Genomic DNA, 26,351 nt, shown 5'->3' on the forward strand with positions numbered 1-26,351 from the left:
TTGTTGTGAATGTCTTGTTCATGGTTCATATTATAAATTTTAAAGTTAATGTGAAGGTAAGGTTAACTAAAAGGCTGGACTTTAGAGGTGGCCAGAACACCTAAAAGAAATGGCAAATTCAGGAGGTTACCAATGTTTGTCTAATAGAGTCAGAGCAGAAGGATGGAGCCATAAAAAAGCAAGTGGACTACTTGGCTGGAGAAATTGTAAAGGAAGGATAATTGGCTTGGAGGTCAATTTGAGGATAGATCAGAGCAGGCTACATCATCATGAAGACGGAACCTAAAGTTCTCCAGTTTTAATTTATCTGAATACCTGTCAAAGGTAGGGACCGTACTGAAAGTGTGCTGCAATGTGTAGACTCCAGGCAGCCAGGGATCAAAGAAGCCCTGAGAGACATTTGATGCATCTGTTGATTACAGTTTGGACTTTGTGTGGTTTGCAGCTCACAGAGAGGCCCTTGGAGTCATTCAGTGAAATGACAGCTTAGGAAAATCCTGGTGAGCTGAGATAGTGGTGGAAGGGCGCTGGTTCTGTGCTAGAGATGGTTAGGGCTCAGAGGAAACCATGGGAGCTGTTTATAGCTCTGTGCAGCTGGGAGACTGGAATTCGGAGAAAACCAGGGCAGTGCCACTGGCAGTCTGCGCAAGAGTTGGAAATTAGGCTGGAATGCAATTTTGTGAATCCTGTGGAAAGCAGCCTCAGGAGAAAAGATTAAAGAATTGGAAGGTCAGTAGTGTTGAGGCAACCCTGACTTTTGAGGGATTTAGAGGCTAGATTTTTGAAAGTGAAGAGTTAAAATACTTCATCAGGGAGATTGATTTTTGACAAGATTATATGACCCAGTGGTCACTGATATTTAGGTAGGTTGTTGAGAAATCCATGTCGTCTGTCTTGGTCACATCTGCCATTTAGTATGCTGTTTGGTGTATTTGATGACAATTTGCTTGTTCACTCAGAATTTACCTTGTGTTAATTCTGGATGTTAGAGTATAAGATGGATATTATAAATTGTTTTACCTCTGACTTTATTGTAAAGTTTATTTTTTGTTTGTTTAAAATCACTGGATCTTGTGGCATTATTCTCAGAGTGGGTAACTGGGAGTTCAGTCAACTTTTTTTTAAAAAAAATCTCTGGGCCCCAACTGGATTGTAACTTGGCTTCCTGTAATAGCAAATTGTACTTCTGATTGGCAGTAAGAAACAGGTACTATGTCCAATAAACACATCCTGAGTTCCCATTAAAATTTGCATTCCTTCTATTATTTAGGTGGTAAGATTCCACTACCGTGGCAGTGACTGAGTGTGAGGACGAACTGGACTACTTATTTGTTGCAAAAAAAAAGCCAAGCTTTTTATTTTTATGAAGTGCTGTAATCACCAGTGGACAGAGGTTTAGTTATGGGACCTTCATCAAAATTAATTCACCGAGCCTCCTTAACCTCCATACGTTCACATATTGTACCTATTGTAGTTTCCTCAATTCTAAGCATGCCGTGCATGTTCTGTGCTTGATATCACCTTACTGATTCATGTCTCTTTTTGTTGACAGGGTGAGGAGGGGCCACCCAGTTTGGAGTACATCCAGGCCAAGGACCTATTCCCACGGAAAGAGCTGGTAAAGGAGGAGGAGGACCTGCAGGTACTGTCTGCAATGATATTACTCTCTGATGACAATTCCCCCTGTCCCCAGAAGTGTGTCTTACCATAGGGTGTGGCACAACTGCCTAGCTTCCCATCTCCATTTCCCATTCCATCCAAAGTTACACTCAGCATGCTAATGCTTTCATTTACCCTTGCCTGATTGTGATACAGTGTGTCTAGGCACAGCATGCCACCATACTATACATTGCATGCCCCTTTAATGTTACTCACCATACAAATAACATCAACACTATTGCTGGTGTCTTTATCTGTCCCACTATAAAAAAAATAATGTCAATGTTACTTGTTGGTCATCCCTACCTTATTCCACTATATCGCATACATATATAATTGGACCACTTCACTTAGGTATAATTTATCTAGTACTACTAGGTGTTTTACACTGTCCAAGTGTACCTATTGTGAGTATTAAAGCTAGATGTCACAGTATCCTAATGAACATGCAAAACATTTTTACTAAGACTTTGTGTGGGGTATAGAGTGGGAAAGGATCAGTGGCATTTGTATTTGAAATGTAATGGATTCTGTTCCCTAGCTTTTTCTAAATTGCCTTCACTGCTTCTCTAAATTGTTTAAAAGAACCGGTTATAATGTAACTATCAGTCTAACTCTGCTTACTCTTCTCCTGGAGCTGATTATACATGGCTGTTATTGAAGCAATTTGCATTAGTGCTTAATTTTGTAATCGGAAAATAATCTATTTTAAATGTGACAACCATGCAGGGGAAAGGCACGGTTTAAAGTAGATGGCTCCAGTTGAAGAAACAGGAGAGAGGTGAAGGGCCAAATGGTTGCCTTCTGTGTTGTCATTTCAATGTAGGTGCTCCTGTAGCAGCACATAACTAAATTATGTGTTTGCTCTCCCTTTGTGGTACGGCTGGACTCTCCTTTTGCAGTGACTTAAAGGTGCTGACTAATATAGCACTATGCCATTCAATATCTTTTTAAACTGAACAAGGATATTTCTGCCAGGGCAATAGGTCGATGCATAAAGGATCAGATTTTGTTCTAAAATTATGGTGACTGAGCAACATACTGCTGTTAAAGTGCAAATTGGCTAACGCTATATGATGAGGAAGAAAAATGCTGTAAATGGTAAATCACCACGTAGTACTGGCCTACTTTCACCACTCCACATCTATACATTAAATGCCTATTAAACCTACCACAGGAAGTTAAACCTATAAATTAACATGTCAATGACCTCTTAATCGGAACGTAGGAAATAGGAGTGGGCGTAGGCCATATGGCCCACCTTACCAGCTCTGCCATTTAACTAGATCATGGCTAATCTTCTACCTCAGTACCATTTTCCTCCACTATTCCCATTTACCATATTTTTAATCTAGAAATTTATTGATCTATGTCCTGAATGTACTTGATGACTGAGTCTCCACAGCCCTCTGGGGTAGAGAATCCCAAAGATTTATCACCCTCTGTGTGAAGAAATTCCTCCTCATCTCAGTCCTAAATGTCCTGCCCCTTGAGAGACCATGTCCCTTGGTTTTAGACACCACTTCGTGCTTCAGTGAGACCACCTCTCATTTTTCTAAACTAGAGAATACAGGCCCGGTCTCCTCAATTTCTCCTCAGAGAATAATCCAGCCATTCTAGGGATCATTCTGGTGAATCTGTGTTGTACTCCCTTGGTAGCAAATATATACTTCCTTAAAAAGGAGACCAATATTTTACATAATACAACAGGTGTGGCCTCGGCAAGGCATTCTACAATTGTAGCAAGGCACCTTTACTCCTGTATTCAAATCCTCTTGAAATAAAGGTTTTGCTTTTCCATTTGCTTTTCCAATTGCTTGCTGCACCTGCATGTTAGCTTTCAGTAACTCATGAACAAGGCAGCCAGGTTCCTTTTGGACACCAACACCTCCCAATTTCTCACCATTTAAAAATGCTCTGCATTTCTGTTTTTTTTTCTACATTGTATTCCATCAGCCATGTAATTGCCCACTCGCTTAACCGGTCTAAATCCCTTGAAACCTCTTTGCATCCTCCTCACAATTCACATTCCACTTAGATTTGTGTCATTATCAAACTTGGAAGTATTACATTTGGTCCCCACATCCAAATTATTAATATAGTTTGTGAATAGCTGGGGCCCAAGTACTGATTCTTGCAGTATCCTCCTTGTCACACAATCTGCCAATCTGAAAATTACCCATTTATTCCTACTCTCTGTTTTGCATCCATTAAACAATTCTCAATCCATGCAAGCATGATGTGAGAATTGTTAGTAACTCCAAACAACATCTCTTGCCCAGAAAGTGAACACTTATAAATGCGGAGTCTCATTTCTTCAGGTTGTGAATTATTGATGGAGAGGTCACCTCTAATCTACAGCATGAGAATCCAAAATTGTCTTGTCTAACAGAGAGGAGCAGCTGTGAGTACTCAATGAAAGAGATGGAATTAAAATTCAACCTTCCTCATTCTTTGCTTTAGTGGCCCCTGTCCACCTCTCACGGTAAAGGTCAGAGCATCTACCCATCTCCAGTCGACTCCACTCTACTGTCTGAAATGTGTAACTATGATTAATGCGTGCTCATAATCAGATTAAATTAATTTTACACTTTAGGAAGCTGGACCCAGGATCTTACAACTGCAAAAAAACTATTTTTCAGACACTTTGTTAGATCTCTTGCTAGAACTTCTGTCAAAACTCACAACCAGAATGGTTTGAGTTAATTTTTTCAAACCATAGGATGACCAAAGCTTCACAGTAGCTTGGTGGAGGTGCAGCATATTGTGGAGTTCTTCAAAATTATATCCCAATCAATTAGGTTTTGACTGTAATAAATAGGATAAACTTTAGCTAGCTGCAGCATCTTCCAATAACTCACAACTAAAACTAAAAACCTTCCTCACTACATCAGTGGGGTTGAGAGAAAGCAACATTATTGGCATAGATGCCTCCTTCCTGTGTTGATAATGCACATCTCCATTCTATTGCGATTTTTAAAAAACAAACATAATTTGAAAAAGGAAACGAGCAAATGGAAGTCTTTCTACATTATAATAGTGACAACATTTCAAGAATTGATTGTAAAATGCTTTGGAATTTCCTGAGATCGTGAAGTGTTATATATCTTTATTTTATTAAGCAGCTCAAACAACACTGATCAAACAGCCTCCTGGACCAATTCAGAAATGTTTACTGGTGGTGTCTTGAGAGTCAAAAATAAAAGCACTCACCATAAAATGGCTGTCAAAACAATTTTTTTATTTTTTAAACTTTCAGCTTTGAATTAAAACAGAACATAATTGAGCATACTTTATCTCACAACATACTACAAGACAAAATCATGCCCAATACTACATGCACTGACTCCTGGCTTATTTTGCTGTGTCACAAGTGATGGGTTTATAATTAGTTCACTTTGGTGTCGTTTTTCTGGTACAACTGGCTGTTTTACACTTCAGGTGTACCGATTGTGAGTATTTTATGCACGTCTAAACGTGATCTGCTGTTGAAGTATTTTGCATAAGCATTTCACTTACAATTAGAAAAAGAAACTTGTTAAAACAGGTACAAGAAAGGGCAGGGTTTAGAGTCAATAAGGAAATGAAGGGCTGAATGGCTGCTTTTTGTGATATTTCAATGAAGTAGGTGTTATTGTGTAGTGAAGCACTGAATTATATGTTTACTCTCCCTTTATGGTATAGTTCACTTTTTGTGTAGCATGGGGCTGAACTTAGTTAAAGACATTTACTCATGTAGCACTACGATTATATCTTTGCTAAAAGACAAAACTCAACTATTTTTATTCAGAGGCAGAGACAATAGGTAAATGCACTAAAGACGAGAGAACAGTTTGATGGTTGATTGATAAAAGCAAGGTATGGATATCGTTCTCTGATCAATTTGTTGGCCTGATCAATCCAATGCCAAGGAAATGGAGCTTGCCACCCCTCTCTAGGCCATTCAAATGGATGCCAGGGACGTAACTCAGAATAATGGCAGAATACATGTAAATTTTACTCGTGCCTTCCTGGATGGACCTTCATTTAGTCACCCTTTCATCCAAGCTCCTTCACCCCTCTATCTACTGCTCTCTCTCCTGTTGCATTTGGGGTTGAATTTGTTACAAGCTGTAATGAACTTGAATGCATCAATAAATATTCCCCACCACCTCACCCCAACTCCGCCAGTTTGTCAGATATAAATGAAATCAGCTTCTGTAGTCTCTCTTTGTATAATTTGTATATAGGAGTGCATTTAATTTGAATACGGTTTGGATCTTGAATCAGTGTGTGAATCTTTTATGGAACCACTGCTCCTTCAGCCATGCGCAGTGAGAGCTGTTCAACATTGTGTGTCTCTGACTTTACCATGCAAAGTGATAGTATATTTAGCAGTTTGTTACGCTGACAGCTCTGTACATAAAGGTGTGTAAAGCAGACTTGTCTTGCTATTTCAGGAAGGAATGTAGTCTTAGTGAAAATCCTCAGAGCAAGAAGCAACAATGTAGAACAGTTGAAGTTTACAGCACGGAAAGAGGTAAATTGGGCCTTTGTGTCCATGCTGGCTCTCAGTGAGAGCAATTCCTAGGACGTGATTTTTGTTGATATAAATTATAGATGTGTGTGAACGATGATAAGCTGCTCTAATAAACAAGTCTTTCTAAGATGCACAGTACTGATGTGATGAATGCACATGGTTTTGAAGATGCTGAAAGGCTATTTTAGGTGGAATAAATTGTTTCTCCCAGTTAATCAGCTCTATTTAGGTTCCCATGGGGAATAACCAACTGGACATGAATCTGAGAGAGATTTGGAACCATGAGGGGTGGGGTGGGTAAGTTATATCTGTGGAGCATCAGAAGGCTGCATAGTTCATGTTGTAATCTCTCACATGCATGCTGAACTGATTGTCTCAGGACCACTAATTAACAAGTGTGTATTGATAGGTTTTCTGAATTTTCCCATGAATGACAGTTTTCTCGCTAGATTTGATGTATAATAAATAGTTTTCTGTCTGAACTTTTGAGTGTCTTCATCTTCTTTCTCCTAGCTTATGTTGTTGCTGCACCCACTATGGCAGAAGGTTGATTGTTGATGCTGTATATTGAATAATCGCTTCCTGAAATTGTTCTTTTTCTTCAGAACCGTAGCTTCTATAGCTGTTTTTTTAAAGAAAAACCTCCCACACACATTGCAATGTGGTTCCAACTGTAGCTAACTCTTGATTCAAAACAATTCTAAGTGTGTACTTCCTTCAGAATCAGTGTTTGTGATTTAGCAATGCCTTTTCCGGTGACTGAGGAAGTTTGTCTGGGAGGACAGGAGTGAAATGATTGTGCATTCTGCCATTATTCCTTGTCACTTCATCCAATTGTTTGAGCTGTAGGGGTTGACATCTCTTCTCCCAGTCTGGTCAAGAGACTGCCCAGAGAGCGATATCCATAACGAACCCACTCTTATTATAATTGGCTATCAAGTTGTTCTCCCACCTATGATGGCATTTGCCTCCTCTCTCTGCCTCTGGGAAAGGAATAGATGTGTTTTGTCTTTCTAAGAAGATATAATTGTGTAGTGCATTTGGTTGCACCCTTTACATGATGCTGGTACGTTGTGTTGTAAGTACATGATGAGCAGTTCTGAAACATTAACCACTTATTGTTGGAGCTAGTTAACCTTTCTTGGGAGTATCACTGACAAAGTTAAATGACCTCCACCACTGGCATTGCCATCAGACTAACCTTTTTGAATCAGATTTCTCATACAGACTTTTGCTATACCCAATTATTAAAGAATGTTTGAAGCCAGAATTGGAAATTCATGAACAAAAATGGTTTCTTATCAAATCTATCTGGAATGTGCATGGTCAAATTCAGCACCAAGGGCATTACTATCATATGTGAATAGGTGTATAGCACTCTTGATTTCTATAATGTATTACTATTAATATTACAGCAGTGACTCACTTAAAATGCTTCAGTGAGTCTAAAGCACTTTGGGACATCCTAAGACAGTGAAAGTTTCAATATAAATGCCAGTCTTTATTGTGAGGTTTTTGTACTGTGCTCATTTAAATTATGAGAAAGCACCTAGCGGTACAATAAGTTTAGGACAAAGCATGTGTTGTGTCAGGAGAGGGCACTTTGAGCTATATAATGCTAGGGTCAAGTACTGGTGATTGCTAGATTGTTACTGGGAAAAGGAAATGATTTCAGTCACATTGAACTAATTCAGCAACTATATTAAACAAGATTGACTGAGGGTAGTTCTTTTGCAATGCTTTGGTAGCAATATACCAAAATCTTAGATCAGGCTCTGCAAAAAAATACAAGCAACCTTGGTTAATAATTTGACGTAACCTGATAGAACAACTGTGATCTTCAATTGTTTAAGTAGCTGTAATGGTAAAATTGCAGACTTGCTGTGCGTGTAAAATAATGTGCTGTACTGGGTAGACTGGGAAAGTACTGGTGACCTTGATGATTTCCTTGCAGTAAATAAATGAAAGCAGTTGGAATTCCCATGGTTTAATTAAAGATCAGATTAAAACAGCATCTTCATATGGAGAGATGGAGAACACATCAGCCAGCAGCTCATCAGTCTATCTGACGAATGAAGTGTTTAGGAAGGCATTTCTAACCTGTAATCCTGCAACCCAGTTCATTAGAACTAGGTCATAGCCGGAGAGCTGGCACATTTTTGAAGAACAGTGATGGTTTAAAAAATAAAAGTGCAGAAGCATTTTTATATTTAAATTACAGACCAGTTACTTTTCCGTATTCCTCATTAAGAAGCTACAGAAACCTCAGACTCAAGTTTATGCTACCTTTTTCTTGTGGGGTGGGTAAAAGGGAATTTTACTGGGAGAAAATGGACAAGCAGTGCTAATGTAGAAGGGATTTCAGCAGAAATCCGAGCATAGCAGCTGCCTAAAACGCTCCATGTAGCTAAGATAATGAGCTACACTGGGGAGTGCTAGACTGACCTGGAACACTTGTCAGACTGGCAAGGCATAGATTTATGTAGTTTCAAAAGCATTTCCTTTAGAAATGCAGATTGATGCAATATGGTAATACGGTAAGGTGCTGGCACTTGCCCTTAATTCAAACATGAATTAATAAAGATTTTATTAAGTTTAGTAGACAAGTAGTGTATAGGGATGTTAGGTTCATGTCTCCGCCGATAGTTTTTACTGATGAATATTGCAGTGTTACAGCACTCATTAATAAAGTTAACTAATCAAACTGCAACAAGATTCCAGTCCATTGGCTATTCTAAAAAGTATTTAATGAATGAGTTAATGTTTTAAAGAAATTTATGCAGTAACTAAAAGTTTTGTTCTCCATTGAATGCTCTGTGCACTGCATGGTAATGGACTACAGTTTTGAGAGAATAGGTATTGTCCTCAAACATATTTTAGTAGTTGTGTTTATTTTAAATTGAGAATAGTCCCTGATGCAGGACTGCATCAAAGAATAAGGTAAATTAAGTACCAGTGTTTGGGCAGCACTAACTTGATGATTAAAAGCCTGTGGATTTGTAAGGAGAAAAAATTCAGAGAGGTAGAGAGATCCAAAGCTTTTGGAAATGACTCGAAGACTTCAGTGAATCTTTGCACCATTGCAGGTAGGGGTGTAAATTGTTTGAATTAACTGCTAATGGAAAGGGACAATCACTGGTTGATTGAAAAACTCAAAACTATTACTGATTTTCATTTTTGTTACCTTGCCACTCGTTTTGAAGGTTCACATGGGGCCATGGTTGAGGTTCTCCATTACTGAATGCTACATATTGGTGATTAGAGTTTTTTTGTGTTTTTGACGCGACTGAAATTCATATTTTTATTGACAGGAATCTTTGGTTTAGATTCTGGATAATTCAAGTCTGCACATAATTCTGATAGTGATGAATGCAATGGATTTAAAAAGCAAAAAAATGTTGTAAAAGCTTGGTAGGTCAGACAGCATCTGGTGGGAGAAATAGAAAGAGCTGAGTGGCCTTTCATCAGAACTGTCACTCGACCTGAAAGATTAGGGTTAGCACCGCTGCCTCACGACGCCAGGGATCTAGGTTCAATTCCGGCCTTGGGTGACTGTCTGTGGGGTTTGCACGTTCTCCTCGTGTCTGCGTGTCTTTCCTCTGGGTGCTCCGGTTTCCTCCCACACTCCAAAGATTGCGGGTTACGTTGATTGACCATGTTCAATCGCTCCTTGGTATCATGAGATTAGCAGGATAAATATGAGAGATTACGGGGATAGGGCCTGGGTGGGATTGTTGTCGGTGCAGGCTCGATGGGCCGAATAGTCTCCTCCTGCTTGTAGGGATTTTGTGATTAACTATGTTTCTCTCCACGGGTGCTGCCCGAACTGATGAGCCATTTTTGATTTTTATTTCAGCAGTATTTTGCTCGTCTTACTGCAAAATTTGTTTGATTTCCACCAGTGATACTGATTCAGAGCTGACAGGCTTGTGCACAATGGTGGACATTCTGTCGTCCGACCTTTTGTCCTGTCAGAAGGATAAAGGATCGAGTTTCTTAAAGGAAAGGGATCGAGTAGCTTTATTTTCTTCCTACATGGGCTGCTTGAATGGTGGGTTTAAACCCAGCCGTTCTCAAAACAAAAAAAATTCATTAAAAAATTAACCCCATCACAGATGTGTTTTAAAGCTTAATGGGGAATAAAATGACCTGACATACTATGTATTAACACAGTGGCTAGTTTGAGTCGAGTTTGCCAGATATTTAACATGGCAATTTGTGGAGTTGAGTTTTAGAATGTGCAAATGTGAAAGCAGGAACTGGAAAATGTTATGAGCATGAAAGTTAGTTGCATATTCTGAGACTTTCTATTATTGCTCCTCACTGTTTTGTTACTTGACTCTATCGCATGCACATGCGTGCATGCACACACTGCACCCCTTTATCATATATATCCATCTTTGGTTCATCTGGCCCTGTATCTTTGTAGTCCCACAAAAAATGTGACCATTTATTTTGTGTAAGAGAAATCATGTATGATTGCATTTTTAAAAAATAATTCTTTGAGGAAGTAACAAGCAACATGGATAATGGGAAACATGTAGATCTAGTGTTGGATTTCCAAACTGCTTTTGATAAGTTGCATCAAAGGTTAATATGTAAAATAAGAGCTCATGGTGTAGGGGGAAGCATATTAACATTGATAGAAGATTGGCTACCTGAAGAAGGGGCTCAGAGCCTCGAAAGCTTGTGTGGCTTTTGCTACCAAATAAACCTGTTGGACTTTAACCTGGTGTTGTTAAACTTCTTACTGTGTTTACCTCACAGGAAGCAGAGAGTGGGGATAAGTGGCTCATTTTTGGGTTGGCAAACTGATTAGTTGCGTGTCACAGGCCTAAACTATTTCTCATCTTTATCAATGACTTGAATGATGGGACTGAATATATGACTGCTAAATTTGCTAGTGGCACAAAGTTAGATAAGAGAATAAGTTATGAAGCAGGCATAAGGAGTCTGCAAAGGGATATATATAGATAAGTTAAAGTGAGTGAACAAAAGTAATATGGGAAAATGTAAAGTTGTTCATTTTGGCAGGAAGAATTAAAAAAGCAGTGTACTACTTAAATACAAAGTGGTCCAGAGGGATCTGGGTATCCTTCCTGGTACATGAATCACAAAAAGCTAGTATCCAGGTACAGCAAGTGATTAAGAAGGCAAATGGGATGTTGAGTTTGATTGCAAGGGGAATGGAGTATAAAATTTGAGATGTTTTGCTGCAGTTGTACAGGGCATTGGCAAGACCATATCTGGAATACTGTGTACAGTTTTGATCTCCTCACTTAAGGATGTAATTGCAAGAGAAGCAGTTCAGAGAAGGTTGACTCGAAATACCTGAGATGAAGGGGTTATCTTATGAGGAAAGGTTGGTCCTGCATCCATTGGAATTTAGGAGAAGGAGAGGTGATCTTATTGAAACATATAAGATCATGAGGAAATTTGACAGGGTGGATACTGAGATGGTTTGCCTCCTGTGTGAGAGACTGGAACTGAGAGGCAAGATTTAAAAATAGCAGGTCTTGCATTTAAGATGGGAATGAGAAGACATTTTTTCTGAGAGTCATTTGTCGGTGGAATTTTCTTCTCCAGAGAGCAGTGGGGAGACAAGTTATTGAATATATAATGCTGAATTAGGTTGATAGATTCTTGATTGACAAGGGAATCAAAGGGAATGGGGGGTAGACAGGAAAGTAGTGTTGAGGCCAAGCCAGATCAACCATGATATCAAATGGAGAAGCAGGCTCGGTGTTGAATAGCCCACTCTTAATTTGTATGTTTGCATTTAATTTACATGTTTATAAATGAAGAATCATTCTGGATACACATTATCTGCATGCACAGAAAATGAGATCCTCTGTATAGAGTTTGTTAATTGTCCAGATTTTATCAGGATCTCACAAATTAATTTAGGTGGGTGACCCAAGTACCATGTCACATATATTACAAGTGTTGAATATGAAAGGCTGGCTTGACTTTTTAAAGAGTTTATATAGAAACCTGAAATAAGTTGGTTACATAGAGAGCACTATATCAGACAAGCTGCATGGACTTCACACAAGTGGAACACTTGAATGACCTGACCATCTCTGCTTGTTCCACCACCACTTCCCCACCCCCAGCCTGCTCCATCTCCTCCTCCTTACCCCCAACCTTATCCACCACCTCCTCCCTACCCCCAGCCTGCTCCACCACCTCCTCCCTACCCCCAGCCTGCTCCATCTCCTCCTCCCTACCCCCAGCCTGCTCCATCTCCTCCTCCCTACCCGCAACCTTATCCACCAACTCCTCCCTACCCCCAGCCTGCTCCATCTCCTCCTCCCTACCCCCAGCCTGCTCCATCTCCTCCTCCCTACCTCCAACCTTATCCACCAACTCCTCCCTACCCCCAGCCTGCTCCACCACCACCTTCCTACCCCCAGCCTGCTCCATCTCCTCCCTACCCCCAACTTTATCCACCACCTCCTCCCTACCCCCAACATGCTCTACCACCACCTCCTTACGCCCAGCCTGCTCCACCACCTCCCTACGCCCAGCCTGCTCCACCACCTCCCTGACCCCAGCCTGCTCCACCACCTCCTCCCTACCCCCAGCCTGCTCCACCACCTCCCTACCCCCAGCCTGCTCTACCACCTCCTCCCTACCCCCAGCCTGCTCCACCACCTCCTCCCTACGCCCAGCCTGCTCCACCACCTCCTCCCTACCCCCAGCCTGCTCCACCACCTCCTCCCTACCCCCAGCCTGCTCCACCACCTCCTCCCTATCCCCAGCCTGCTCCACCACCTCCTCCCTACCCCCAGCCTGCTCCACCACCTCCTCCCTATCCCCAGCCTGCTCCACCACCTCCTCCCTACGCCCAGCCTGCTCCACCACCTCCTCCCTACCCCCAGCCTGCTCCACCTCCTCCCTACCCCCAGCCTGCTCCACCACCTCCTCCCTAACCCCAGCCTGCTCCACCACCTCCTCCCTACCCCCAGCCTGCTCTACCACCTCCTCCCTACCCCCAGCCTGCTCCACCACCTCCTCCCTACCCCCAGCCTGCTCTACCACCTCCTCCCTATCCCCAGCCTGCTCCACCACCTCCCTATCCCCAGCCTGCTCTACCACCTCCTCCCTACCCCCAGCCTGCTCCACCACCTCCTCCCTAACCTCAGCCTGCTCTACCACCTCCTCCCTACCCCCAGCCTACTCCACCACCTCCTCCCTACCCCCAGTCTGCTCCACCACCTCCTCCCTACCCCCAGTCTGCTCTACCACCTCCTCCCTACGCCCAGCCTGCTCAACCACCTCCTCCCTACCCCCAGCCTGCTCCACCACCTTCTCCCTACCCCCAGCCTGCTCTACCACCTCCTCCCTACCCCCAGCCTGCTCTACCACCTCCTCCCTACCCCCAGCCTGCTCTACCACCTCCTCCCTACCCCCAGCCTGCTCTACCACCTCCTCCCTACGCCCAGCCTGCTCAACTACCTCCTCCCTACGCCCAGCCTGCTCAACTACCTCCTCCCTACGCCCAGCCTGCTCCACCACCTCCTCCCTACCCCCAGCCTGCTCCACCACCTTCTCCCTACCCCCAGCCTGCTCTACCACCTCCTCCCTACGCCCAGCCTGCTCAACCACCTACTCCCTACCCCCAGCCTGCTCCACCACCTTCTCCCTACCCCCAGCCTGCTCTACCACCTCCTCCCTACCCCCAGCCTGCTCTACCACCTCCTCCCTACTCCCAGCCTGCTCTACCACCTCCTCCCTACCCCCAGCCTGCTCAACTACCTCCTCCCTACGCCCAGCCTGCTCCACCACCTCCTCCCTACCCCCAGCCTGCTCCACCACCTCCTCCCTACCCCCAGCCTGCCCCTCCACCTCCTCCCTATCTCCAGCCTGCTCCACCACCTCCTCCCTACCCCTAGCCTGCTCCACCACCTCCTCCCTACCCCCAGCCTGCTCCACCACCTCCTCCCTAACCCCAGCCTGCTCTACCACCTCCCTACCCCCAGTCTGCTCCACCACCTCCTCCCTACCCCCAGCCTGCTCTACCACCTCCTCCCGACCCCCAGCCTGCTCTACCACCTCCTCCCGACCCCCAGCCTGCTCTACCACCTCCTCCCTACGCCCAGCCTGCTCTACCACCTCCTCCCTACGACCAGCCTGCTCAACCACCTCCTCCCTACCCCCAGCCTGCTCCACCACCTCCTCCCTACCCCCAGCCTGCTCCACCACCTCCTCCCTACCCCCAGCCTGCTCCACCACCTCCTCCCTACCCCCAGCCTGCTCCTCCACCTCCTCCCTATCTCCAGCCTGCTCCACCTCCTCCTCCCTATCCCCAGCCTGCTCCACCTCCTCCTCCCTATCCCCAGCCTGCTCCACCTCCTCCTCCCTATCCCCAGCCTGCTCCTCCACCTCCTCCTCCTTACCTCCAACATGCTCCACCACCTCCTCCCTATCCCCAGCCTGCTCCACCACCTCCTCCTCCTTACCTCCAACATGCTCCACCACCTCCTCCCTACCCCCAGCCTGCTCCACCACCTCCTCCTCCTTACCTCCAACATGCTCCACCTCCTCCTCCCCACTCGATCCAACGTACCCCAGTTGTGGTGCTATTGTCCTGAAGAAGACCCATTGATTTCTTATGTTTGTAGAATCATGTTTTCATGTTTCGCAGGGTGTACATGGCACTCTTGCCAAAACAACCATGAACACTTTAAAATTCAATTGGCTGGAAAGCGCTTCCAAGACGTCTGAGCTTGAAAAGTACTATACAACCAGAGTTTTTTCTGTCTATAGTGACGTCAAAGTATTAATCGTGTCATGTTGGACATGATTTCAATTGATCATGGAATTCCCTATTACATTTTTAATCCATGAATTTGTGCTTCAGCTATTGCATACCCTCATTTCAAAATCTCAGAACTTCTACAAGGAAGAGAATCTTAGCTATTCCCCCACGAGGTGTTCTGTTACTGATCTGGAGCACTCGTGCTGATGAACTTTTTTGAAATCGGATGCTTTGGATGTTCTCACATGGTCCGTTGTTCTTGTAAAAATTGTGCTGCAAAAACTATCCTGATCCTCACCCTGAGCTTGATCATGTTTATTCCAGTTCAAGCCAGAATGGCAGAACACTCTTCAAATCTTTCCAACAATTTTCTGGTTTGTTGCTATATAGGCACGTGCAACACAGAAAGAGGTCTTCTGGCGCAAATAAAATGAGTCATGGCTTTCTCCTGTGCTGTAGATTCATAAGGAAAGCAGACATGGGAACATTTTTTATTTTTTCAGTTGAAGCCAAATGGAATGAAGCTGCTTATTGTTTTGCACTTGCCAAAGTTGACCAGTCAGTACTCCTGCAGCGGTTTATAGTGGAGTAGGAATTTGTTCAGTCTAGGGGTTTGAATTGGTTCTAAGCTGCAACAACTTGCATTTATATTGCATCTTTATCATAGCAAGATGTCCCACAGTGCTTTACATCTCAAACTAATCCCACTTCCTCAGTCACTCCCCATTGCCCCTGCATTTTCCTCTATTTCAAATAGTACCCTCGTGCTATTAAACCCTCTATAACCTCTTAATGTATCGTTGCTATTGTGCATAGTAAAACATAATTTACTGAATCAGTGAGTGAAGAATCAACAAATGATTTTGCACTAAAAATATTTTACTTATAATAGAAACTTTGTCTATCAAATGTTTCCTATTTCTCATCTTCATCCAAACAGCGAAGTTGCAGCTTTTTGAGCACTCAATTTATCAGAGGGCAAGGACGTTTAGATACTGTTAACAATTCTGGTCCCCGGAAGGGTAGGGGGTTTTAGTTCAGTCAGGCAGCATGGTCAGTGCAGGCTTGGAGGGCTGAAGGACCTGTTCCTGTGCTGTAATTTTCTTTGTTCTTTGTGTGATGTTGATTCTGCCTTCCTGCCACTATAAGTGAGAATTCCTGAACAACTGTCACAAAATTAGCAATTTTTGCCTGCAGTAAATGCCAGTATCTGATTAATGAATAAATAAGCATCTGCAGTTATGAAGAGTTGGATAGTCAGGAAGGAATACATCTGAGCAGAGCAAGACACTTCTGTGGCATAGAAGATAGTATTTTCTGGTTCCACAAAACAATGCAGCTGTAATCTTGCAGTGGTCTAGCTTCACATCAGTATTCAGCAAAAGTATGTTGTACAGTGAATGACTGACTTGTGCAATTTTAATTTTCTGTTGTCCTTTGCAGGTGCCTTTTCCAGCACTCCAAGGTGAAGGTGTGGAATACCTGGGCCGTGCAGATGATGCTGTAATCGCTATCTCGAATTACAGATTGCACATTAAATACAAAGATTCTTTAATCAATGTAAGCAGTTCTTTATTGGATACTATTCTGAATCTGCCATAACTTAACTTGACAGGTGTTAGAATTTGAAGTATGGAATTGGAATTGCTGCACCCACTGTCAACCCAAGCTGTTAGTTTTCTGTTTACAGTCGCCATCCTTCTGTTAATTCATTTGGCAAAAATGTTGTTTATCATTGAGCATTTCTAAATGCAACTGTTTACCAAACGGTAAAGTGATAGAGTGGAGGGAGGGTTGAAGAGAGGCATTCCTTAGATGAACAAATAAAATGGACTAGCTCAGTCTAGGAAATTGTACTAAATTTATCATTTCATTTAGATCAATTTACAGTTTAATAATACATCTAATGAGTTACTTTGTGGTTCTTTATCTGTTGATCTGCTCGCTTCCCACACTTTTTTTTACTCTTAGCTCCTATTTATTCTCCAGTAGTTGTGTGTGATTTTTCTTTTGTCTCTTTCTACATACATCCCACTCACACTTTCATTGACTGTCTCTTGTTCTCCTCCATACACTGAAAGGCATAGAGTCCACTTTGATCATCTGCTCAGCACAGAAATCATCATTGCTACTGCCAAGGTGATAGTAGCACTGATTCTTTCTCTTTTTCCCCCTCTCCTCCCAAGGCTCTGTCACTAGCACCTAGTACCTAATAGGTTGCAATGGCAGTCAATTATATGCAGTCAGGTTGTTAAGGTGATGTTGCCCATAATGCCAATGTCGACTGTTTTGCACTGGTCAACAAAATATGCTGTTTATTTAGCCTCAGGTAGGCCCACGTTGAACTGGATGGCCGAGATACATCCTCCAGGAATTGGTGGCCTGGAATGGGGTGGGGAGGCTGGTTTCAGAATAGCATCATGTTTGAACATCATAGATTTGACCATAGTAACCACACAGCAATCACATCTCTGGAAACTGGCAGGAAGTAGAAACATAGAAAAACTACAGCACAATACAGGCCCTTCAGCCCACAAAGTTGTGCCGAACATGTCCCTACCTTAGCGATCACTAGGCTTACCTATAACCCTCTATCTTACTAAGTTCCATGTACTTATCTAAAAGTCTCTTAAAAGACCCTATCGAATCCGCCTCCACCACCGTTGCTGGCAGCCCATTCCACACACCCACCACCCTCTGAGTGAAAAACCTACCCCTGACATCTCCTCTGTACCTACTCCCCAGCACCTTAAGCCTGTGTCCTCTTGTGGTAACCATTTCAGCCCTGGGAAAAAGCCTCTGACTATCTACTCGATCAATACCTCTCAACATCTTATGCACCTCTATCAGGTCACCCCTCATCCTTCGTCTCTCCAAGGAGAAGAGGCCGAGCTCCCTCAACCTATCCTCATAAGGCATGCTCCCCAACCCAGGCAACATCCTTGTAAATCTCCTCTGCACCCTTTCTATGGCTTCCACATCCTTCCTGTAATGAGGCGACCAGAACTGAGCACAGTACTCCAAGTGTGGTCTGACCAGGCTCTTATATAGCTGCAACATTATCTCACGACTCCTAAACTCAATTCCTCGATTGATGAAGGCCAGTACAGCATACGCCTTCTTAACCACAGCCTCAACCTGCACAGCTGCTTTGAGCGTCCTATGAACTCGGACCCCAAGATCCTTCTGATCTTCCACTCTGCCAAGAGTCCTACCATCAATATTATATTCTGCCATCCTATTTGGCCTGCCAAAATGAACCACCTCACACTTATCTGGGTTGAACTCCATCTACCACTTCTCTGCCCAGTCTTGCATCCTATCAATGTCTCGCTGCAACTTCTGACATCCCTCTACACTATCCACAACACCTCCAACCTTTGTGTCATCAGCAAACTTACCAACCTATCCCTCCACTTCCTCATCCAGGTCATTTATAAAAATCACAAAGAGTAAGGGCCCCAGAACAGATCCCTGGGGCACTCCACTGGTGACCGACCTCCATGCAGAATATGACCCATCTATAACCACTCTTTGCCTTCTGTGGGCAAACCAGTTCTGGATCCACAAAGCAATGTCCCCTTGGATCCCATGTCCCCTCATTTTCTCAATAAGCCTTGCATGGGGCACCTTATCAAATGCCTTGCTGAAGTCCATATATACTACATCTACTGCTCTTCCTTCATCAATGTGTTTAGTCACATCCTCAAAAAATTCAATCAGCCTCGTAAGGCATGATCTGCCTTTGACAAAGCCATGCTGACTATTCTTAATCATATTATACCTCTCCAAATGTTCATAAATCCTGCCTCTCAGGATCTTCTCCATCAACTTACCAACCACTGAGGTTAGACTCACTGGTATGTAATTTCCCGGGCTATCTCTACTCCCTTTCTTGAATAAAGGAACAACATCCGCAATCCTCCAATCCTCCGGAACCTCTCCCGTCTCCATTGATGATGCAAAGATCATCGCCAGAGGTTCAGCAATCTCCTCCCTCGCCTCCCACAGTAGCCTGGGGTACATCTCATCCGGTCCTGGCGACTTATCTAACTTAATGCTTTTCAAAAGCTCCAACACATCCTCTTTCTTAATATCTACATGCTCAAGCTTTTCAGTCCGCTGCAAGTCTGCACTACAACCACCAAGATCCTTTTCCATAGTGAATACTGAAGTAAAGTATTCATTAAGTACCTCTGCTATTTCTTCCAGTTCCATACAAACTTTCCCACCGTCACACTTGATAGGTCCTATTCTTTCACGTCTTATCCTCTTGCTCTTCACATACTTGTAGAATGCCTTGGGGTTTTCCTTAATCCTGCCTGCCAAGGCCTTCTCATGACCCCTTCTGGCTCTCCTAATTTCCTTCTTAAGATCCTTCCTATTAGCCGTATACTCTTCAAGATCTCCATTACCTACCTCCCTGAACCTTTTGTAAGCTTTTCTTTTCTTCTTGACTAGATTCATTACAGCCTATGTACACCACGGTTCCTGTAACCTACCATAACTTCCCTGTCTCATTGGAACGTTGCTATGCAGAACTCCAGACAAATATTCCCTGAAAATTTGCCACATTTCTTCCGTACATTTCCCTGAGAAAACCTCTTTCCAATTTAAGTCTCCAATTTCCTGCCTGATAGCCTCATAATTCCCCTTACTCCAATTAAACATTTTTCTAACTTGTCTGATCCTACCTCTCTCCAATGCTATCGTAAAGGAGATAGAATTATGATCACTATCTCCAAAATGCTCTCCCACTGAGAGATCTGACACCTGGCCAGGTTCATTTCCCAATACCAAATCAAGTACAGCCTCTCCTTGTAGGCTTATCTACATACTATGTCAAGAAACCCTCCTGAACACACCTAACAAACTCCTCCCCATCTACACCCCTTACTCTAGGGAGATTCCAATCAATATTTGGGAAATTAAAATCTCCCATCACGACAACTCTTATTATTACACCTTTCCAGGATCTGTTTCCCTATCTGCTCCTCAACATCCCTGTTACTATTGGGCGGCCTATAGAAAACACCCAGTAAAGTTATTGACCCCTTCCTGTTCCGAACCTCCACCCACAGAGACTCCGTAGACAATCCCTCCATGGTGTCCATCTTTTCTGTAGCCGTGACATTATCTCTGATCAACAGTGCCACTCCCCCACCTCTTTTGCCTCCCTCCCTGTCCCTTCTGAAACATCTGAAACCCGGCGCTTGAAGTCTCTGTAATGGCCACCACATCATATTTCCAAGTAGTGATCCACGCTCTAAGCGTCAAGTATTTTGATTATAAATATTTTAGTCGGTACTAAAATAGGTTTTGCATTTGCTTTTGAATCTATTCTATTTGCCTAATTTGGATTGGCAGAAAGAAGAACAGAATATTCAATAGAAGATGAGGAAATCCGGGATGAGGGAACAAACACCTGTTTACCTTGCAAGAATTGTGTTCCCAATTTATAATTTGAGTATTGCAGGAAAGTTACATGCTGTTGAAGCATACTTTTCACTGTGTACCAATACACGTGACAAGTCAAATCAAAGCTTTTCATCTTGCACTCATCCGGATGAATAGAAGACAAAAAACTTTGACAGCTTGTCGCATTTTTCAGTAACACTAAAGTTCTATTGTATCAAGCGACAATTTATAATTTATTTTTTATTTAAATGATAAAAGATAATTTTGCTACTGGCAGAGAATAGCACCTTGTTTCATATTGGTGTTGACTTGGCTACGTATCTGGATGTGTAGTTACACCCACTGTGAGAATGGCTTCTGTAGGAGGAAGTCCCAAGTTATTTGTGTTGACAGGGTGATGTGAATTTACTTGGGTTGTCTGCCTTGCTTAGTGAGATTACTCTGGCCTCTGATTGAGAAAACTGTGCATTCAGGTCCCACTAAAGACATGTTCCCAGCGTAGATTGCATGTTCAACAACAACTTGAATTTAGATTGTGCTTTTAACAACAACTTGAATTTAGCTGCTGCCTTTAATGTAGTAAATATCTCAACATGCTCCATGGGAACATTAATGGCAAACACTTTGTTGGGGACACAAAGATGGCCCAAAGCTTGTCAAACAAGTCGGTTTTTAAGGAAGAGAGAGATATAAAAGTGCAGAGGGGCTAGATGTTTAAGGCTTGGAGCTGAAAGTATGACTGCCAGTGATGCAACAAGGTGTTGGGGCTTCATGAGACCAAAATGCTCTGTTCATGGAGGGTTATAGGGATGGAGGAAGTGACAGAGATGAGGAGGGGCGAAGCCATGGAAAGATTTTAAAATGAAGATGATCATAGACCAAGAACCAGTGTAGAACAGCAAGCAAAAAGATAATGGATGAAGATGACTTGTGCGAACTAGAATGCAGACATTTGAAATTTGGATACACTTAATTATTGGAGGGCAGAAGATGGGAGGCTACCTACAAGAGTATTGGAATATTTAAGTTAACAAAACTATTGAATGGGGTTTTATCAATAGATGAGCTAAGACGGAAAGAGAGAGACGATATTATTGGAAGTAGATAGTCTTGGTAAAGAAGAAAGTAACACGAGTTGGAAGCTCAGCTGTGAATCAAATAGGATACACTGGCTACGATTGATCTGCTTTAGCAAGTAATCAGGGAGGGGGATGGCATCGGTGGCTAGGGACAGATTTTGTAATGGTGCCAAAGGTGAATGCTTTTAGTCTTCTCAATACTTGGAGGAAATTTCTGCTCATTTAATACTGGATGCTAGATCAGCAGTGTGAGCTGATGTTGTGAAGGGATCAGGAGCGATGGTAGTAAGGTAGAGTTGCGTGTTGTCAATTTAAAGTGGAATGTGTTTTCTGGAGAGACTGCTGAAGGATGGCATGTACGTGAGAAATAGTGAGCTGTGGACAGTTTCTTGGGGTTTCCAGAGGTACTGATGTGGGAGCTGGAAGGGAAGCTATCTTTGCTATCACTGGATCAGTACGAATGAAACAAAGTGCAGACCCATTTAGGTAGATAATGGAAGAGAGATATTCAGAGGATGGTATGGTCAATGTGCAAAAGGCTGCAGACTGGCAGGGAAGAATGATGTGATAATGCACCATTGTCACGCTAACATAAGATATCATTTGTGGCTTTCAGCAAAGTCGTTTCAGTTAACAGGGTAGAAATCTGTTTGGAGAGCTTGATGCTTGGATCCGAGAATGATGGACATTGATTTAAGTACAACACATTCAAGGACTTTAGAAAGGAATAGGAGAGTGGAGCTGGATTGGAAATTTGCAAGAGGTCAAAAATGAGCTTTTCAAGGAGTGATAGCAGATTTGAAAGTGTGGACTGTACCAGGGAATGGGAATTTTATGTCACTGGCAAGGGCAGCATTTGTTGCCCATCCTTAATTGGCTTCAAGAAAATGGTGAACTGCCTTCTTCAACCACAGCAGTCCATCTGGTGCAGGTGCACCCACAGTGCTGCTAGAAAAAGAGTTGCAGGATTTTGATCCAGCGATAGTAAAGGAAGTGAGGTATAGTTCCAAGTCAGAATGGTGTGTAGCTTGGAGGGGAACTTGCAAGTGGTGGTGTTTCCATGCCTCTGCTGCCCTTGTCCTTGGTGGCAGAGGTCATGGGTTTGGAAGGTGCTGTGCAAGGAGGCCTGGAAAGTTGCTACGGTGCATCTTGAAAATGGTACACGCCCCTGTCTGTTAATGGTGGAAGAAATTAATGTTCAGGTTGTGGATGGGGTGTCAAATCAAGTGGGCTGCTTTGTCCTGGATGGTGTCCAGCTTCTTGAGTGTTGTTGGAGCTGCACTCGTACAGTCAAGTGGAGAATATTCCATCACACTCCTGGCTTTGGGCTAGGAAGTGAATTCAGATGGTCAGCAGTTTAGTGGGAGTAGTGTTCAGAGAGTAAGATACAGGTTTCATGGGCGAGATGATCTTGGAGAGGCCCTGAACAGGAATAATAGAGGACCTTGATATACTGCACTAATGAGGGAGTGCTGCACTATCTGTGAAGTGTTTTTTTTTGGGTGAGATGTTAAATTATCTGGATGTAGAAGGTCCCATAGCATTGTAGAAAGAAAAGCAGAAGAGTTTTTATATCCTGCTCAGCATTTATCTCTCGCAACCAATGGTTAAAACAGTTCTGGTCATTTATTTCATAGCTCTTTTGTGAGTTTGCTGTGTGCAAATTCAGTACAATGTTTCATACATTACAACAGCGGCCACATTCCAATAATACTTCATCAGATTTAAAGTGTTTTGGCATACCTGAAATCATGAAAGGTGCTAATAAATACATAAAGGGAAAGACAGGGCAGATACAGTTCAAAATTCTGCCCTGGTTGGGGAATCTAGAACCAGAGATGCAATGACATAAAGGGATATGGGAATAGCATGGGAGGAAAAAGGCATTGAAGTAGATGAATCAGCTGTGATCGCATTGAAAAGCAGAGCAGGCTCAACAGGCTGAATAGTCTATTCCTGCTCTTATGTTTTTTTAAATGCAAATTCTTTCTTAAAGCGTATGAGTGATGTTGAAGTAATAATGGCTATATCTATGCAGTATATGTATATTGCAGCCATAAGGCAGAAAATTATTTACTGAACTAAAATGGCAGCAGCTTTACTATGATTTTTCCCATTCTATTGCAATAGGCCCACATTGGCATGCAGTCTCTGGGTTCTATAATGTGGGGTGAGGGTGGTATTAAGAAGACTAGGTAGCGGTACTGGTTGGAATGCAGTACTGGATACTGGTTGGCATGCAGTATCTTTAGCTTGCTCTAGTTCTGATTAGGTTGTATTGCCTGCTGTGTCTTGACTTTAGAAAATAGCAAGTATTTTCAGTGTATAAGGTTCCTGCCTTTCTCACATTTATTATTTTGATTTCATTTTCCCCTTCTCTTTCCTTTTGTTCTGTTTTAGACCTTTCTGCAGGGTGTGGACGGTGACATCTCAGTAAGTACTGTGTGTGTGTGTGAACTTCACTGCTGGTTACGCATACAACAGTGTATCCAACACAGCTTGCGTGTATACAGTCTTAATCAAAGATGTAGGCTTTAGGGTTCCATTGCAATGCTGTGTCACAAAGTGCATAGATAGGGATAAAGTGTGACCAACTTGAAACTTCTTCATCCTCATCCTCATTTGGACAACAGACAGATGTGTCATAAAGATGCTGCCTTAGTAAATGTACAGACAGGAGCCCTGTGCTCTAGCACTTTCCTCTCACTTCACTCCCTCACATTCTTATGTTTGCACGCTTGAAGGTTGTTACTAATTAGGCAGTTTGCTGGTACTCAGTAGATGTAACATAGAAACCATGGGTAGCCATTAAGCATGGACTTTTCCCGATGTGTACCTGGAGTTGTTGAGCAAACCTTTGGGTAAAAATGGCCATTAGGAACCAGAGTAGCAATCATGTTTTATTACCAAGCATTTGCAGAAAACGCAGGAAAACGTAGAATACCACAGTTTTAGACTATCAGCCTAACCTGCATGAATCCATATTCTGCACATTAACTCACTTTCAAATTTGGCGTTTGTCTTCACTGGTGTCTCGTAAGATAATAATTGGAATATAGGCAGTTTAATACTTAGTTGTTGATCAGTAGTTGATACAATTTTATCGGCTTCAGAAGTGCCATTATTATCTATGTTGTAAGAGAAAAATGCAAATTGTACTGAGATGACAGGAAAACTGCAAACATGGAAACCTCAAATAAAAGCAGAAATGCTGAAAGTGCTATCAACATCTGAAAAGGCAGGTTAGCGTTTTTATAGAAGCCCTATGTTATTTACTGTGCATTTGCTGATTTTATTGCATGAAGTTGCAGTGTTCATTGGCTAATGCTCATGTAGAAAGTCTTGTAATGGTTTTCTCTGGAGCGCAAATAAAATCTGACCGACATGAGACTTAGCTTCTCTCTTTTGTGTTCCTATTATTGTAGTCTGTTTGAAGTGATCTGCAGAATTTGGAGGTTTTTATCACCATTAAATTTTAGTCAACCATCTTGCCTATCCCAATGCAAAAAGCCTTCTCACCTTGTTGGAGAAGTAAATGCCTGGGAAATTACCACACTAATAGTATCTCTGGTAGAAGGGCTCTGGTCAGCAAGCAGTCTGGTGGCTATAATTGTCAATTGAATGCTCATTTACAGTGGTGGCAGAAACAGTTTGGGAGTATGCATTCACACCTGAAAAGGGTTGACTCTTAAATTTAGAAACACAACAATGACACTTTCAAACAGGAGCTGAATTGTAACTTAATTTTGTTCAGACTTTGAGATAGTATTTTCAACAGTTTATTTAAAGTTTAGTGTTCACTTGTCATGTCATTTGGAAGTTGTTCCATGTGGGCTTACTACAATGACCATACTGCCAAGCTAAACCAAATGAATCTAGTTTATTTGATGTGATGTGCAAATACAGCAATATTGGTTACTGTAATATTTCTGTATAATTACTGTTTAAAGTTGCCATTGAATGTGATATTTCTTGGCAGAGTTGGTTACTGGTGATTGAACTACATTTATCTTCTTGTTACAGGTGCCTGTACGGCTCATTGAAGCTGTTGAGAGTCGGGACATGTTCCAGCTTCACATTGTATGCAAAGATTCCAAGGTGGTCAGGTATGTTGCGTCACGTTCATTGATATAGAACTCGGATAGTAGCACCAGATCATTAAGAATGAGCATAAAGCTAGTCTCTCCAGCCTGTCAGATGGGCACCCAAAGCATCAGGTAAAAATGGGATTGTGGAGAAGAGGGATAATAAGGTGTAATTTGGGTGTATTTGAGGAGAGAGGTAATAAGGAGCATGCAGATGCATCAAAAGTATATACTGCTGTAAGCATTGTGTCCAGCTTGATTCTGAAAGCGCCCATCTATTGATTTGAACTTGCATGCAGTTGCTAGTCCTAGTAAACATTTCTTCAAAGCAAAAAGCTTCACTATGTTGATAAATGTCTATGTTTTTAAAGCTTTCCTACTTGATAATATAGGTAACAGACAATGGCTCACGTATTAGTTAAGTAGAAGAAGTAGTGTTCAGAAGCTGTCTGGCTTCGGTGTTGCAGGAATCCAATTTTATTATATTTTCTTTAAGGTACTTGCAGGAAATACAGGGAAAAGATGTACTTTACTTTCTGTAGTAGAAGGACTAGCATCAGTGGATCTATTGTTTGCATTTTAAAATCTCTGTTTCCAGGATCTGAGTTGATCCTTGGAAAAAATCTTGATTTTGTGTATCTGAAAATTATATTGTGCAACAGTTAATCGTCACATTCAATGTGCCTTACCGGTTCACCCATTCTTTATACTTTGAGTTTAGACAATTTGGGGGAAATAATTGTTAAAATGCGCACAGACGTGTGAAAATTGAGCACTTCCCTGAATATGGTTTTCTAATATACCTTGCTTTCTGTTGTATCCTTGGC

At 42.5% G+C, this 26,351-nt stretch overlaps 1 protein-coding gene across 9 annotated transcripts in view; it reads left to right on the forward strand.

The window, feature by feature from the left end:
• Positions 1-26,351, forward strand: part of mtmr4 (myotubularin related protein 4) — a 176,186-nt gene that overhangs the window by 85,630 nt on the left and 64,205 nt on the right. For 4 of the 9 annotated variants that reach the window (XM_078225024.1, XM_078225023.1, XM_078225022.1 and 1 more), the window contains 4 exons: positions 1,553-1,642; positions 16,386-16,502; positions 23,840-23,872; positions 25,463-25,545. In XM_078225024.1, the coding sequence (XP_078081150.1) occupies positions 1,553-1,642; positions 16,386-16,502; positions 23,840-23,872; positions 25,463-25,545 (323 nt within the window). Of the gene's footprint in view, positions 1-1,552; positions 1,643-3,980; positions 4,064-6,098; positions 6,179-16,385; positions 16,503-23,839; positions 23,873-25,462; positions 25,546-26,351 lie in introns of all 9 variants that reach the window. The other 5 variants (XR_013499101.1, XM_078225027.1, XM_078225025.1 and 2 more) reach the window with 3 other exon arrangements.

Source organism: Mustelus asterias, chromosome 12, assembly GCF_964213995.1.
Source record: "Mustelus asterias chromosome 12, sMusAst1.hap1.1, whole genome shotgun sequence".
Lineage (NCBI taxonomy): Eukaryota > Metazoa > Chordata > Chondrichthyes > Carcharhiniformes > Triakidae > Mustelus > Mustelus asterias.